General features: G+C 37.7%; 2 protein-coding genes across 2 annotated transcripts in view; both read left to right on the top strand.

Moving 5' to 3' along the window:
• Window positions 1-16453, top strand: part of mrps35 (mitochondrial ribosomal protein S35) — a 21045-nt gene extending 4592 nt beyond the window's left edge. The window contains exons 6-8 of the mRNA XM_088339364.1: window positions 13426-13535; window positions 13601-13670; window positions 16050-16453. Coding sequence (XP_088195490.1) covers window positions 13426-13535; window positions 13601-13670; window positions 16050-16307 — 438 coding nt within the window. The 3' untranslated portion in view covers window positions 16308-16453. The remainder of the gene's footprint in view (window positions 1-13425; window positions 13536-13600; window positions 13671-16049) is intronic.
• Window positions 3616-5459, top strand: LOC148363033 (uncharacterized). Its single transcript, XM_088340032.1, has one exon. The coding sequence runs from the start codon at window positions 3616-3618 to the stop codon at window positions 5305-5307; it is 1692 nt and encodes a 563-aa protein (XP_088196158.1). The 3' UTR covers window positions 5308-5459.

Below are 16453 nucleotides of genomic sequence, written 5' to 3'. Positions count from 1 at the left end.
GTGCAGGACCCATTGTCTTAATCCTTCAATTTTTTCAAAAAGTGACCACGCCCCTTATATTATGGCGTGCCTTATATATGTATCAATATTGAGTCGCAACAGGTCTCGCAACTACGGTAAGCAGCCGTGGACCCGATTTTCCCACCGTAGAAGTAGTAGTGCGCTGTGCATTATGGGACATATCTATCATATATATATATATATATATATATGATATAGGTGTTTCATTTCCCAACCGATGTGTCAATCAATATTTGAATCGGTCACTATTGGTTAATGTTATTCAGAGGTAAAGGTGGCAGGTTCTTTTTAGCATTTCCAGGCTTGTATAGGCTAAAGCGGGGTAAAAAAAAAAAGCCTTCAATTGTTCGAAAAAGATGTGTATCACAAGTTAGGTGGGTCTACGGCTTAGAAAAAAATAATTTTACCAGTCTGTTTATTTGTAAATGAGAATTATGGAGCTAATCAGACAGCTAGTAACAAGCAATGCCCATTAATGCAGTGATGCTTTTCGGCGGATTTTTTCTTTTTTAATTTTTCGGCATTATTGTGTGTTCTTGGTTACACACGGATGTAAGGGGACCATGGTTGCATGTTATCATCAAATTTCATGGCTACAAGACAACGTCTTGGGTGGGCTACCCTGGCTTTATTTTTCGGGTATCTGATTTCAGGTAGATCTTGATGTTTCTGTGATGAATATTTTTTTAAAATTATTATTACATCTTGAATCCCAATAATTTAAATTTTAAATGTTATGCAGCATGACCTATTTCAGTGACTGGTGACATTGTACAAACACCGCGTCCGTACGTGTCTGAAACACGCACCGTAAATTCCGGACTATAGAGCGCACCTGATTATAAGCCGCACCCACCACATTTTAAGAGGAAAACCGATTTTGTACTTGCACAAGCCGCACCTGTACATAAGCAGCATGCGCCCACATTAATGAATGAAAACTTTTATTTCGAACACAAAAATAAAAACGGGACAAAAACAATGAGTCCACAACAGAATAATGTCACATAACCTGTTCGAAAAGGGGTAGTCAGAAGCAGATGCTTATTTTTCCTACCCCTTTATCTTCCCTATTAAATACATTTTATAGATAGCTCCTCTTGTGTCCAATACAACAAAATCTCATGGATATACTTATTACATAGGTCAGATATCAATAATTATAATAGTTACAATAATCACATATTTTATACACTAATCTTCGCAATACCCATCCCTCAACGTCATAATGCGCATAATGTCACTGCGGCACCAGTGATAATAAAAATAAACACAATACTTATAATAACAGTTCTGATATAATAATAGCAGCAATAACAACAAGTTAACCATAGTTTGAAATGCAGTACTTCCAATCCCCCTCATATCCCATTTTCTTCATCCCTGTATTTCTCCAGTAGTTCTTTTTTTGTATTTAAATTTGAACACATGGATAGTTGGACATTGTTTGATCTCATTTTGCAAATTATTCCAAAGTCTGACTCCACACACAGACACACACAAACTTTTCCTAGTGGTTCTCACCTTTGGGATTTTGAATTCACCACAGCCCCTCAAGTTATAATTTCCCTCTTTCCGAGTGAATAATTTTTGTATGTTTTCTGGCACTATGTTTTCGTTGACCTTAATAACAGTTGTGAAGTGAAAATTTTTAATAAATCATCCAATTTTAATAATTTGGACTGCATGAATAAAATATTGGTATGATCCCGATATCCTACCCTGTGTATGGTTCCTATTGCACGTTTTTGAAGAATAAAAAGGGGCTGTAGTGAACTTTTGTAATTATTGCCCCAGACTTCTGCACCATATGTTAAATATGGCAGAACGAGAGAACAATATAATAAATACAATGCATTATAATTTAAAAGAAATTTGGCTTTATTAATTATTGAAATGCTTTTAGATACCTTAGTTTGTATGTGTCTGATGTGTGTTTTCCAACTTAATTTATTGTCTATTATTACCCCTAAAAACTTAATTTCTGGTACAATGTACACCATCCATTTTTACTTCTAAATCTTGATTTGCCCTACGATTACCAAAAAATATTACTTTGGTTTTATTTAAATTTAAAGATAATTTATTTATATCCATCCATACTTTTAGGTTAATTAGTTCACGATTAATACAGGTTACCAAATCAATATAGTTATCATTTGAATAGAAAATGTTAGTGTCGTCTGCAAATATTACTATTTTCAATAGTTTTGAAACATTAAAAATATCGTTAATATATAAATTAAATAACTTTGGTCCCAGGATAGAACCCTGTGGTACTCCACAACAGATGTCCAAATATGAAAACTTTCCCATTTTTACATATTTCTTACTCCCCGTCAAATAACTTTGAATCCATTGCAAAGCCACTCCCCTGATGCCATATCTTTCCAGTTTTTTTAATAGTATATTATGATTAATCGTATCAAATGCTTTTTTTAAGTCAATGAATACCCCGACTGCGTATCTCTTCTTTTCTATACTATGGGTGATTTCTTCTACTGCATCAATAATTGCCATTGTTGCTGATCTGTTTGCTCTAAAACCATATTGACTTTCATTAATCAATTTATATTTATCTACAAATTGTTCTTGTCTATTATTGCAAAGTCTCTCTAATATTTTAGAGAACTGAGGAAGCAGAGATACCGGTCTATAGTTTGTAAAAATGTGCTTGTTTCCATTTTTGTATATTGGTATAACTTTTGCTATTTTCATTTGATTTGGAAATTTGCCTGTTAGATGTAGGTCAATGGTTTTACAATGCTATTTATAAATTGCTTAACTAGTACCATATCGATGTCAAAACAATCCATAGACGTTTTGTTTTTACAGTTGTCAACCACGTCTAAGATTTCTGATTCCGTAACCCCAGATAAAAACATGGTCTTGGAGTTCATTTTTATCACTGACTCAAATTGTTTACCACTGCACTCTGGGATATTTGCAGCGAGCTCTGGTCCAACATTTACAAAATAACTATGGAAATTCTCCACAACTTGATTTAAATTACAATTTTCACTGTTCTTATCAATAAAATAGTTTGGATATGCATTGCTTACATTCTTTCCTTTTATTATACTATTTAATATATCCCAAATACCTTCGATATTACTTTTGTTATGATGTAATAAATTGGTATAGTATAATTTCTTGCTTGCTCTTAATATTCCTGTCAATTTGTTTTTATACGTTTTATATCGGGATTCGACTTCCTCAGTTCTTAGTTTAATAAATTTTCTATATAAGTTGTTTTTTTTCTTACAAGCATTATATAAACCCTTTGTTATCCACGGATGGTTTACAGATTTATTCTTAATATTAGTTTGTCTCATTGGGCAATTTTTGTTATACTTGTTGGTTAGGGTGGTCCTTATTTTTCGACTTTTAAAATTTCATGCTCTGACCCCTTGAATATGTTCCAATATATACAAAACGTAATTAGGCAAAGTTTCATCAAAATCAAAGGATATTTAGAGGTCGCTCAAGGCCTCTGAAATTTTGGTATGAAAAATAAGGATTTTTCGCACATTATATCAGACCTAGTGTAAAGAGGAAACCAGAAAGCGTAGATCCGATCAAGAAATTGAGGCGATGAGTCAATCGGTGACATTGGAGGGCAGCAGTGAAACTTCGGATGAGGAGGAGTCTGGCAACTTTTCTCCAGACAGCGTTGCCTGCAGTAGCTCAACTTCCGATACCAACCAATCTAAAAGAGGCAGAAAGCAAATCATCTCCCCAGAGCTGTCGTCTAGTCTGGATCAAACCAGTATTTCCGATAGGAAAGCAATGCTTCTTGTCAGTGAGACAGCAAAGAGTTTGGGACATGAGCTCTCAGAATTCTCTTTAAATCGAAGCTCAATTCGGCGACAGCGGCATGAACACAGAAAAACACAGGCCACAGCTATTAAGCATGCCTTTGATCCAAAAGCTCAACTGGTTGTTCACTGGGATGGTAAACTTCTTCGTGATTTGACTGGCTCCGAGAAGGTGGATCGGCTACCAGTTTTAGTGTCTGGACCTGGAATTTCACAACTCTTGGCTGTACCGAAACTTGGATCTGGCACGGGACAGGAACAGGCTCGTGCTGTGACAGATACCTTAAATCAGTGGGGTATATCTGATCAGGTGAAGGGTATGTGCTTCGACACAACCAGTTCCAACACCGGTCGCCAATCCGGAGCTTGCGTGCTTTTGGAGCAGATGCTTGGCCGTGACCTGATGCACTTGGGATGCCGTCACCATGTCATGGAGCTTATTGCAGGTTGTGCATTTTGGATGTGCATGGGATCGTCTTCTAGTCCAGAAATCCAAATCTTCAAGCAATTTAAGACGCAATGGAGCTTCATCGACTCTAGTGACTTTCAGAATGCAAACAGTGATGAGTACACCAGACAGAACATCGCAGATGTTAGAGACAGCCTCAACGGTTTCATTTCTGAAACCCTTCAAGCGAACCAACCAAGAGACGACTACCGGGAGTTGCTTGAGCTTGTCCTTGTCTATCTCGGAGGCATACCTGAGCGAGAAGTGAAGTTTATGGCACCAGGGGCGATGCATCAGGCGAGATGGATGGCCAAGGTGATATATTCATTCAAGGTGTGGATGTTTCGACACCAGTTCCGACTGACTGCCCATGAGGAAAAAGGTCTTCGTGACGTGTGTCTTTTCTATGCTAGGATATATGTTAAGGCTTGGTTCCTGTGTCCTGTGGCAGCCAGTGCTCCTCGCCATGATCTCGCTTTTCTAAAGGACCTGGTGAACTATGGGAACATCAACAAAGCCATCTCTCAAGCGACAAGCAAAAAGTTTGCAACTCATCTCTGGTATCTTTCTGAAGTCCTTGTTGGCTTGTCCCTTTTTGATCCCGACGTATCGCATGAAACGAAAACTGACATCTCGAGTGCCATGAAGTCAACCCCAGGAGCGGAAGAACCAGAAGTTAAAGGCCAGGTGGATCTGAAGTGCGTCAATGACAAGAAACTCGCAGATTTTGCAACCACTAATACCATCAAGCTGCTGCAGCTTCTCGAGATCTCCACCAGCTTCTTGGATGCAGAACCGACCACATGGAATGGCCGCATTGATTATAGAGAGGCATGTGACAAGGTGAAAGCATTGTCTGTCATCAATGACCACGCAGAGCGAGGCGTCGCACTGATTCAAAACTTCAATGGTCGTCTCACCCACAATGAAGAACAATTACAGTACCTGTTACTGGTGGTTGCAGAACATCGCAAAAGGTTCCCGAATACTCAAAAACAGACCATCGTGAAACAGAAATGAACACTTTGTGAACATACACAACATTTGATGATAGGCTATGTTACAATGATAAACTTAATGATTCGTTGAGGTAATTGCTGAACTGAGAGCAAACGCATTGTTTTTCCAAAGACAATCGGCCTGTTTTATGTGAACTCTGAACTGGTGATTTGGAAATTATTATTTGACTATTACTCGGTAGACTGTTTGGTGTTGGCTTGGTTCTATTTTCACTTATCATATTGTTTTTGTACTGTATGCACATCAAACTGTAAGATTTGTTTTCACACTGTTTTGCATAATGCACATGATCTGTGTTGGTGAAGTTGCAAATTTAGTTCATTTTATTGACGCCCAAATTTGGATGTTATTTGGAAATGCCGATCACGCACAGTGAATGAAACCTCGAAAGGGTGGTGGCTGTTGAGGTAAAAATAAATACAATATTGTTATATTTACTTGTAACTTTTCTTGTGTTACAATTATAAGCAATGGACTGAAATTGGATGTTCTAAAACGCCGTACACATAGGGTTAAGATTTCCGTTTTTTCTCGAAAATTGCCAAAATTTTACCATTTTGGGAAATTTCAAAGTCGTTGAGCTACCTCTAAATATTATCCAAATTGTTCAAAATTGCACACAGTGTGTTTTTATCGATATAAGAACATATGCGGGGGGTCAGAGCCCAATATTTCCCCCCAAAAAATTTCGACCCCCATTAAGGACCACCCTATTGTTGGTGAATATTTCCAAAAATATGTCAAACGCACGATCCACATCATCTGTACCATATATAGCATTCCAGTTTTGTTTAAGTCATCATAGAGTGATATAATGGTCTCCTCAGTTCTAACTCGTTTGTAAACATAATCCTTAATTGGTTCTTGTCTAGTAACCTTTTCATTATACACTGTAAATACTGGTAGGTGATCAGAAATATCACAAACCAGTAATCCACTGACGTTTGTAAATTCCATATTATTTGTAAATATATTGTCAATGAGTGTTGCACTGTGTGAAGTGAATCTACTAGGCCTTAATATAGTTGGGTACAATCTCATACTGTACATCATACTAATATAGTCATCAATGTTTTTATGTTTGTTTGGATTCATTAGATCGATGTTGAAATCTCCACTAATGAATAGTGTTTTGGCGATTATTGTTGAATATGTTTTTTCAGCCCAGTTTGTGAAGATTTCCAGATTTGATCTATATACACAACTGACTATAATATTTTTCCTTTTTTCATTTATAATTTCTATTGTAATACATTCAAGTAAATCGTCAATGACAAATGACATGTTTTGTAATATTTTCGATTTGTATCTTTTGTGCACATATATAGCTACTCCACCACCTATTTTGTTTGTTCTATTTACATAGTTCAAATTATAGTTGTTTAATTCAAAATTTACACCCCTTTCCTCACTGAACCACGTTTTAGAAACTGCAATAACACTAAACGGGTTCTCAAATTGCTGTAAGTATTCACTGATGTCATCAAAATGTGTGTACATACTTCTACTGTTAAAGTGAATTATTGAGAATTTGCCTTCAGATTTAACGAAAGTATCATATTCTTTTCCAGTTTAATATTTGCAATTGTCTGAGCTAGCTGATAGGAATTTGTGGTCAGGATCGAAGTCATCTAATCTTGAATTATTGGAGTCAGTGTGATCAACAATACTCAATTCCGGTAGATAGATAGATAGATAGATAGATAGATAGATAGATACTTTATTCATCCCCGAAGGGAAATTCACATTTCCAGCAGCATCCCTGAGCTGAGAACAGTACAATAATAAAGCCAAAAGAATACAATATACAAATACCCAGTGTGATGTGCAAATGCCCACTGTAGCGTGTTATATGGCGTAATATATTATGATGGATTTTTTTATTGTGATCTGTAATAAAGGTGTCCATATTGTCAGTCCAGGAGGTCATTGTTACACTTCAGGCAAATCTGTCCAGCTCCTGCATTTCTCGGACCCAAAGTATTTTTGCTTCTTCTGGAGTGCCGTTTAACTTTATGTATACTCCTTGTATCTTGTTCGTTTTCCTCAAAAATCGAGCCTGTCTTGCAATGTCAGTTTTTTTTTGCTTAAGTGTTAATAAACATTTGTCCCTTTTAGTTTCTTTCCTTGTTTAAGGATTTCATGTTTCCGTTTTCTGTTGACAAATCTCATGATGGTCGCCTTAGGTCGGTTCTCACCTCTTGTTAATTGATGGCATGCTTCTATGTCCTCAGCATTGATGGATATGCCTTTTATGCTCATAAAAGCAATGACCTGTTGCTCAGCAGAATCTTCATCAGCATCCGTTGCAATATTTTTATTTGCCACAGCCTTGGCAAAGGTCCGAGGTTTAATGTCCAGACCGGTGATAATAATGTCATTTATCCTGGTGTACTGTTCCAGATCTGCTACGCGTCCTTCTAGCGCAATGATCCTCTTGTCTTTCTCCATGTTTTCGTTTTTTAGGTCTTTGATTTCAGCCATTAAACTCAAGATTGTGTCTTGTTGTTTAGTGACTATATCCATTTTGTCCATTAAAAAGCCGAGTGATTTTTTTAATTTCCTCGAGTTCTTTATCTCTGCTCGGCATCTTGAAAACTTCACGCTTCTCTTACGGCACCGTCCGCTGATTGCCTCATCCGATCGCCCTCTGACTCTCAAGTTGTTATTTCGCCGGACTTAGTTTCCCCAGCTTTTGGTCGCTTTACAAAGCAGCGCCGCCATGTTTGCCAGCGTCAACAATGGCCGATCTCGGAAAGCAGGCGAATCGGCCTCCTTCCTGCACTGGTTTTCGAAAGAAATCCACCGAGTCGACGACAACGTCAGCTCCGTGCTTTATTTTCTTTTCGAATCCCACAGACGCCAAAATCGTGGCATTCAAGTGGCCATAGCACATTAGCGGCTAGGCTAGCTTCACTCACGGTGCGGTGCGTTCACGTGCATTAAAAGAATGTAACACAAACACAAAAGTAACCCAGACCCGGCTTTAAGTCCCGCGATTGAAACTGAATGTCCTTCATTAAAGTACACAGTCCAAAAATCACAGCCGGCAAAATGAATGGAATATGATACTGGTACTTAAGGCTTGATGCAGACTTGCAGAGTCCGGGTCTCGTTGAAAGTAATCCAAGGAAAAAAGTGTATATTTCCAAAGGTAAGGGTGGGAAAAATATATATCCACTATTTTCCGCCGCGTCCGCAAACACGGCTCACCTTTACTCCACCTCCCGTCAGCCCCTGTGGTTTTCGCCCCTTCTTTTTGATTCGCTCGTGGAATACATATCAGAATAAGTCTCTAAAATGAATACATTACAAAAATATACAGTTGCAAAAACATATTATTCATGGTTACACATATTTACAAAGAAAGAAGGTACACCGAGAGAGTTTTCAAAGCTTTAATAATAATAATATAACTTTCATCCCAAATGGTGCCTGTGACAGGTAGCAACACGCTAGCAACACAGTAAACGGGTCTGTTAAAAAAACATACCGTACTTGTAAAAATCACGGTGAACCGTCCTCATCTTCCTCCTTAGAACTGAAGCCATCAAAGTCGTCCTCCTCAGTGTCGGAAAGAAACTGTCACATACAGGAATTAGAATTTTCCGCTGTTTTTGAACCCCAAAGGTCATTCCCGTAAATCGTCTAAATTCGATGAGAAAATATTTTGGGGGGGTGAGGTATGATACGTGACTGTTTCATCACCCCAAGTTAGCATTTAGACCATTGGTCGATAGGTTCGCTGATAACCAATCAGCGGAGCTTTTGTTCAGAGCATTGGCTTTCTCAAACATGGCGCTCCTTCCGGTCTTTTCAAACGGTGAAATGAGTGTTTGAAAAAGTAAATATGAAAATACTAAGAAAAGAAGACGAGGCTTTTGTCTCCGAGATTGATAAAGGAATCGAGAATAAATTTAAGTGGTCATGGCTGGAGAAGACTGTCACAGTAAACGTTAAAATCGGCGCAAAGATCGAGGAAGTTACAGAAACTTTGAGCCAGTTCGTCGCAAAGTGTGATGTTCCAGGGAAAGCAAAGTGTCTATACTGTGTCGATCTGATCAATTATGGTACGCGAGGTTGTGTGGCACTGATCGATCATGCTAAAATGAACAAGCACAAAGCAAAAATAGCTTGCCGGCGATCAAATTGTGCAGTCGGATCCGCATTTAAAATCGGCAGCCACCGGTTCAATATTATTGGCCGTTTCAAATACTTCCACTTCAAATACTAGCAGCAGTCAACCACTGGTTCCCCTGTGTGACAGAAAATCCCAATCTGAGGTATTTATAAATCTATTTATTTATGAAATGATTTTATCTTTTGTGTTTATACAATATTTAGAACAGGATAAACAAAATTTAAAATTTGTTATAAACATGATTAAAATAGATTATTTTGTATCATCATGATCATGTTCAATATTACAATAGCTTTTAATGTCAATATATTATTATTTTTTAAATTTATATATATATATATATATATATATATAATACATGGTTTCTGTTTTGTTGGATTTAATTCATTCTGGTGCAATTTTCACATAGCAAATAAGATAAATGCTGTTGACTTCAGGGGGGCTTTGCCCCCCTGAGCCCCCCACCGGGCTCTGCCCTGGACCCTGGCTATTTCAGCTGAAAATGAAAATCTCCATTCTGATCCCTGCATATAGACGTCGTCTCACGCTCCCGCAGACGCACTCGCACTGTCATTGTCGCTTGAACTCTCATCCACTCCTGATTCTGTGCCCTCCTCTTCGTCACGCAGCAGACCGGCTTTTCGGAACCTGTTGGTGATGGTGGATTTTTTGATGCTGCCCCACGCTGTCATGATCCACTGGCAGACTTGCGAAAAAGTTGCCTTTCGCATGCGGCCAGTTTTAGTGAAAGATTTCTCTCCGCTAGTATAGCCAAGAAGTTGCAGTCTTCCTCGGCGCATATATTCCACCGGTCTAAATCTTTTGGACTCGAGCGCCGCTGGCGGCCGTTAGAATAATTACATAAATTGGGCGCATCACTGAATAAGCCACAGGGTTGAAAGTTTGGGGAAAAAGTAGCGGCTTATAGTCCGGAATTTACGGTAATTGCTTCTCAACATTAGGTGGTTAATAATGTTTGACTGACCTATTGAACTGTTTTGTTGACGTTCCTACTGTAGCCTCTTATAGTCCGGTGCGCCTTATGTATGGAAAATACATGACAAAAGACTATTTTTGTGGCTGCGCCTTATAGTGCAGAAAATAGGTTAACTTTCACATAATAAAGACTTAACAGAAAAAACGACAGGATAAATAAACAAAAATATTTACATGGTATGCAGAAATGCAAGATTACTTTGTAGAGTCTTGAGCAACGTTCCCTCTAAGCTGCGCAATCGCGCACTGCCTGCACATTCTCAGCGCACAAGAAAATCTAGCCAGCTCACAAAAATCAGGGCTCGAAATTGCTAATTAAGAATCAAATTAAGTCAAAGTTACAGTGCATTGAAGGTAAAAATACAAGGGTTCCCCTGACGTTGTGTTCTAAACGGTATTTGGAAGTCAAGGTCGAAGTAGAACGAAGTTGAGTAAAGTCAGTAGAGTTTTTCGAGAGCGGCTTCTTCGGCTCGGCTCACTAAAAGGAACTGGCTCTTTCGGGTCCTAAACGGCTCTTCAGGTTGTTTTTGCTTCTTTCATCCCTATATGACCAAATATTATGTAAAATTATGCACAAAATGACTTAAAGGAAGGGGGAATAGAACAAAAAAGAAAAAAAATACTAAAATGAAAAAGTAGTGAAAAGCTGAGAAAAAAAAAGAAGAGAAAAAAAGGAGGAAAAATTCAGAAAAACGCCAGAAAAAAAGAAAGAAACAAAGGGAAAAAAGTAAATAGAGAACAAAAAGAAAAAAAGGAACATCTAGGAAAAAATAAACACAATGAGATTTTTTAAAGGAATTTAAAAAAAATAGAAAAAAACAGGGGAAAAGAAGAAAAAGTTTGTGTTGCATTCAAATAATTTCCATTTATACCAAGTCAATCTTGTTGCCAACATTGTACTTCCACTAAGAAATGTGATTAAATACAGTTGTGTATCGTACTACTAATGATTTAGTTGCCACACTTGGGATTGCCGTTGCTCACCGTTGTTTCAAGCGTTGCTCACCGACTTTGTGTGAACGCTCAAACCCGTGGAAATTTAGAGGGAACATTTGATTTAAAACAAGGGCTTTCTACGAGGGTTTTTTATTATTGTGATTTATTTACATATACAGGGGATGCACTGAAATTCCTGGTACCGAAAACGTGAAACGCATGGCCAACCACCAAAAATGAAACGCAATAACTGAATACATAAACTACTTTGAAAAAGATGTATTCAAGTTTATCAATTACATTTTTTCCAGTAACATGCTTTTGTGGCCGACTGAGCTTATTTTAACCACAATCCTCGTGATAACATCCTACTAACACGGTAACATGATTTTCTTTTCAGAATTGCATATTAAACTGGTAACCTTGTACAATGTAAGTTTAAGACCTAATCAATCAAATATAAGCGGTTGTGATGCATTGAGGTCATACTTGGGTCACGGAAGGGGCAGAATTTAATGAGAGTGGTTGAAGATCACGCTTATCTCCAGATGTGACTGTTGGGATGCACCTTGGTAACTCCTCCCACAGCACATAGGAAATGTATATATGGTATATTTTTGCAGCCACCTAAATAGCTAAACATTTTGATGTATTTTTTTTTCAAATTTAAAAAAAAAAAATGGTAAATTGGGGAAATAAAGTAGTAGGTCAGCTACCAATCGTCATACTTGTTTAATGGGAATTTGTGTACAAATGGCGATCATATTGAACAATGTGGTCGAATAAATACAAGGGAGAAAAAATATCGCAGTTTCTCAAAAACAAAATTGTGATTCTTTAAGAAACCACATTTTGGCAACTCATTAGTAGCACTTTTCGGACTTCTGTCCTTCCTTTTTTACTGAAAGAAAATTTGAAATTTCAGTAAATGTATGTACTTTCTGTACAGGGTTAAATGTTTCACTAACATTTGCACTGTTTTATATTAAGCATTATTGCAAAAACAAAAGCATTAGCCGCCAGCTGCTGTGTGCACAATGCTAGCATCAGCGACATCAGCTACTAATTAGCAATGACTTTTAATAACAAAATTAGAATTTTGATATATTTCGATTTGTATAAAAACTAACTACCGTAATTTGTATTTTCATAGTTTATCAAAAATAAAAGCAGCAAATGTATCAGTTTGCATGATTTAAGATTAGGTGACGATGCAAGGACACTAGCGTTAGCGTTATATCCTGCATTAATGGTTAACTTTGTGGGATTATCATGAGCTGCAGAATTACTGATTGAATTTTTTTTATTGAACATTGCATTATTACAAACAAAATTTGCATGAAAACAGTCACACAACAATACAAAGTTAACAATCTTTAAAAAGGGAGGCATAACGAGCTGGTAAATTATTTAGCATTACCTCCTAAAGTGACGCTAATGGCTAAAATGAAGTTAGCCATCTGCATTAGCAAAAACATGTGCCCCTTTCTTAGCATGGTTAGTCTGTGCCTCGCCATTGCTGTCAACAGTGTCCACAATACTAGGATTAATAGATAACATGGTGGCACTGTCATAAAGATGTTAAATTTGTTGACATTAGCTTCTAAACTGACAGCTAAAGTGAAGCTAATGCGGGTTGCGGCTGCGTTAGTGGAAGTATGCGCCCCTTTCTTAACATGGTTAGTCTGTGCCTCGCCATTGCTGTCAACAGTGTTCACAATACTAGGATTGATAGTTAACATGGTGGCACTGTCATGTAAAATTTGTTGACATTAGCGTCTAAAGTGATGCTAATGCAGCTTGCGGCTGGGTTAGTGGAAATATGCACCCTTTTTCTCAACCTGGTTAGTCTGTGCCTCGTCATTGTGTTAATTTACGTTGCAACGACTTGAATTGAATTGTCTTTGTCATTGATAACTGCATTGTGAAACATTGGTTGAGACGCGATTAGACTCGGCACTCCAGATAAACGCCTATTAAAGACTTTAAAGAGAAAAACCTGCCGTTTTATGACCATTTTTCTGAAATATTTTTCACGTCTGCAGGTCAAACTCTCCAGTTTAAACCTGGACGACCACGCCAGGAAGAAGATGTTAAAACTGGTCGGGGAGCGATACTGCAAAGACACGGACGTCCTTACCATCACCACCGATAGGTGAGGACGTCACGCTCTTTTCACTTTCACAGAGGATGAAACTCACTCGCTGTTGCGCCCCCTAGCTGTCCGCTGCGGCAACAGAATTACGACTACGCCGTGTACCTGCTGACCGTCCTTTACCACGAGTCCTGGGTGAGTGCAAATACTGTCGAGCTTTTGAGAAAGAGGACTACTCGCTCGTTTGCTGGGAGCAGAAAACAATCTGCTGACCTTTAGGGTGCACAATGAGCGGCACAGTTCTTGTGCAAGGTTTTTTTTTTTTTTTTTTTTTTTTTTTTTTTTTTTTTTTTTTTTTAAACAGAGGGGATTTGTTAACCAAAAGCTAGGTGACCAACCAACTGTATCCCTGCTTAGCTTTCCAACTTCTATACAGGGTGTCCCATAAATTTATACACACTTCACAGCAATGTGGAGTTCTAATCTATTGTATATGGAGTCCTTTCAATGTGTCTGTTAAAAGTTCCATTTTTGCAAATCCACAACCCAGTCTTATAAAATAATTGGTCAGGAGCGCATTCCGTTTTACTTTTATTTATTTTGTAACCGAACTGCTTCTCTTCAGCTCTATTTTTTTCGTCCTGGAAATAGAACACACGGCCAGACAGGATTGTCTGACGTCAGCAAAGCTTATAAACTTCTATTTCAGATTTGATTTTGGGGTAAGCATGCCGGATACTGAGTTTACCTTACTACAAAAAAAAATCTGGAAATGTGAAAATAAGGCTGAAGTTTAGAGATTCCAAACACAGATTCACCAACATGTCTTTGCTCTTCAGCTTTATTTTCGCACTTCCAGAATGTTTTAGCACCATTTGTTTGTTTTCAGCCAGTCTTACTCCTAAATAAATGTTAGATCTTGGCCCCGAACCCAGCCCGAATTTCAGTTTAGTTCCAAATCGCTTAATCCAAAGAAATATTCATCCTTTCTTCCACCTCCCTCATGTCAGACGTCATTTCCGCTTCTTTCCACTAACTTACAAGCTTCTCTCTGCTTTTCGGACAAATATTTTACTAGTTGCAGCTTGTAATCTGCGTAATATGCTTTTTTTTTTTTTTTTTTTTTTTTTTTTTTTTTTTTTTGGCATTTAGTTGAGTTTTACTTTCGTTTTCGTTCACTGCGCGTCGTCAAAATGCACACTTTGGCTTGAGGGACTCGGCCCCAAGTAAATCCCAAGCTGCGTACCTCAGCTTTGGCGGTGAATTAAAGCTTCAGGTTTGTTTCGGGCTCGGTTATCAAATCAAGTTCGTCAGTCGGGTTTGGGCGGGTTCAGGTTTATATACCCGCGACTCGGATCGGGTCCGGCTGAATTTCTTAAGCCCGACCTTACCTCTACTCCAAAACCTATTCTGAAATAGAAAAAAAGTTCATTGATTATTTAAAGTCAAAGAGTGTTTACATTTTTGGGACACCTTAGATTTACAATAAAAAAATTGTATCCTAAAAGCTCTTACAAAAAGAATTATTATTATAATTTTTACAGTTTGTTATAGGTTTAAATGTATTTTTCCTCATCATAATAGTTGATCTGCAAATAGAGAAAAATTGTCATCTATCATAAGGAATACTTGAGAAAATGAATAAAAAGTGTTTTTAAACATATGATTTAAGTGGAAAATATGCAAAAATATTTCAATGCACTAAAACATATAAAGAATGTTAAGTCCAATAACATATGTTTTATGTATGTTATGTTTATTCCTCCAACATTCCAAAAACATGCATGTCAGGTTAATTAGCCAGTTAAAATTGTCCCTAGGTGTGAAGCAAGTGAGTTGTCTGTCCCTATGTGCCCTGCGACTGGCTGGCAACCAGTTCAGGGTGTCCCTTGCCCACTGCCCGAAGATAGCTGGGATGGGCTCCGGCACCCCCGCGACCCTATTGAGGATAAGCGGTGCGGATAATGGATGGATGGAAGGATAAATTGTAAAATAAATCACATTTTTTAAAAATGTATATACAATTATTTTTGCCTCATTCTACGTAGTTTCTGTGAATAGCAAAAAGAATATTGACACCTATGATAATAGGGTAAAACAATAATGTTTAAGTTACTTTAGGAAAAAAATTTTTTTTTAAATGTAAAATGTATTAAAACATAAAAAAGAGGTCCAACGACATAAAATATATGAAATCTTTTGAGAAATTGTAAAATCATTCGTACTGTTTTGGTTATTTACATTCGTATTTCGTTCAAAACATTATCTGTGAATAGCACAAAATACACCTGTCATAAGAGGAAAAACAATATAGTATCCCAAAAAAATGGAGAAGGGGAAAGTGTCAATACGTATTAAAAAGTGGTGTGTAATAACAATTGGAATGCTTCTTTTCAAGGCCTTGGGATTAGAATTGACATTTTTCTTTATTGGGCACCATATAATGGTCATTTTACAATCACTTATGATAGGATATTGAATGCAATTTTAAGTAACCCAAAGTATTAGGGGAGATTGTGTTTAAAGAAGGTTATTACTGAAAATGATCATCTTAGAACATCCTTTATTTATTAGAAAACGGAGGCATGGGAGGCCGACAAGACGGTCGCAGACATGGAGGAGTATTCTTGGGAGGGCAGCCCGTCCCAGAATAACATATTGGGCACGCTTTTACGCGAGGCGTCCGAAGACGAGGGAGAACGGCGGCGCCTGCTGGAAAGAAGCGAAATGCAAGAATATAAAGACTCGGTCAGCAGATTGAAGAACCAAGGCGCCAGTGAGAGCGCCATGCTGCAGTACAAAGAAGCCGTCAAGAAAGTGCTCAAGATTTGACGCCGGAGTCCTACAACCAAACCTTTTATGTATTTATGCATCCCCCCTTTATTTTCTATCTCCTGAAACAAAAGTGTCTTTGATGTGCGACTTTATTACAATGGCGCTGCCGAAGTCTTAATAAATGTGTATGAAAAATGACCAAA

This window comes from Urocampus carinirostris, chromosome 7 (genome assembly GCF_059441175.1).
Source record: "Urocampus carinirostris isolate Australia breed hairy pipefish chromosome 7, RoL_Ucar_1.0, whole genome shotgun sequence".
Classification (NCBI taxonomy): Eukaryota; Metazoa; Chordata; class Actinopteri; order Syngnathiformes; family Syngnathidae; genus Urocampus; species Urocampus carinirostris.
Note: the sequence above shows the minus strand (reverse complement) of the source record. Positions and strands in the feature narration are given on the sequence as shown.

Coding starts and splice junctions, on each gene's coding strand:
- LOC148363033 (XM_088340032.1), top strand. CDS start 3,616: ATGAGTCAATCGGTGACATTGGAGGGCAGCAGTGAAACTTCGGATGAG.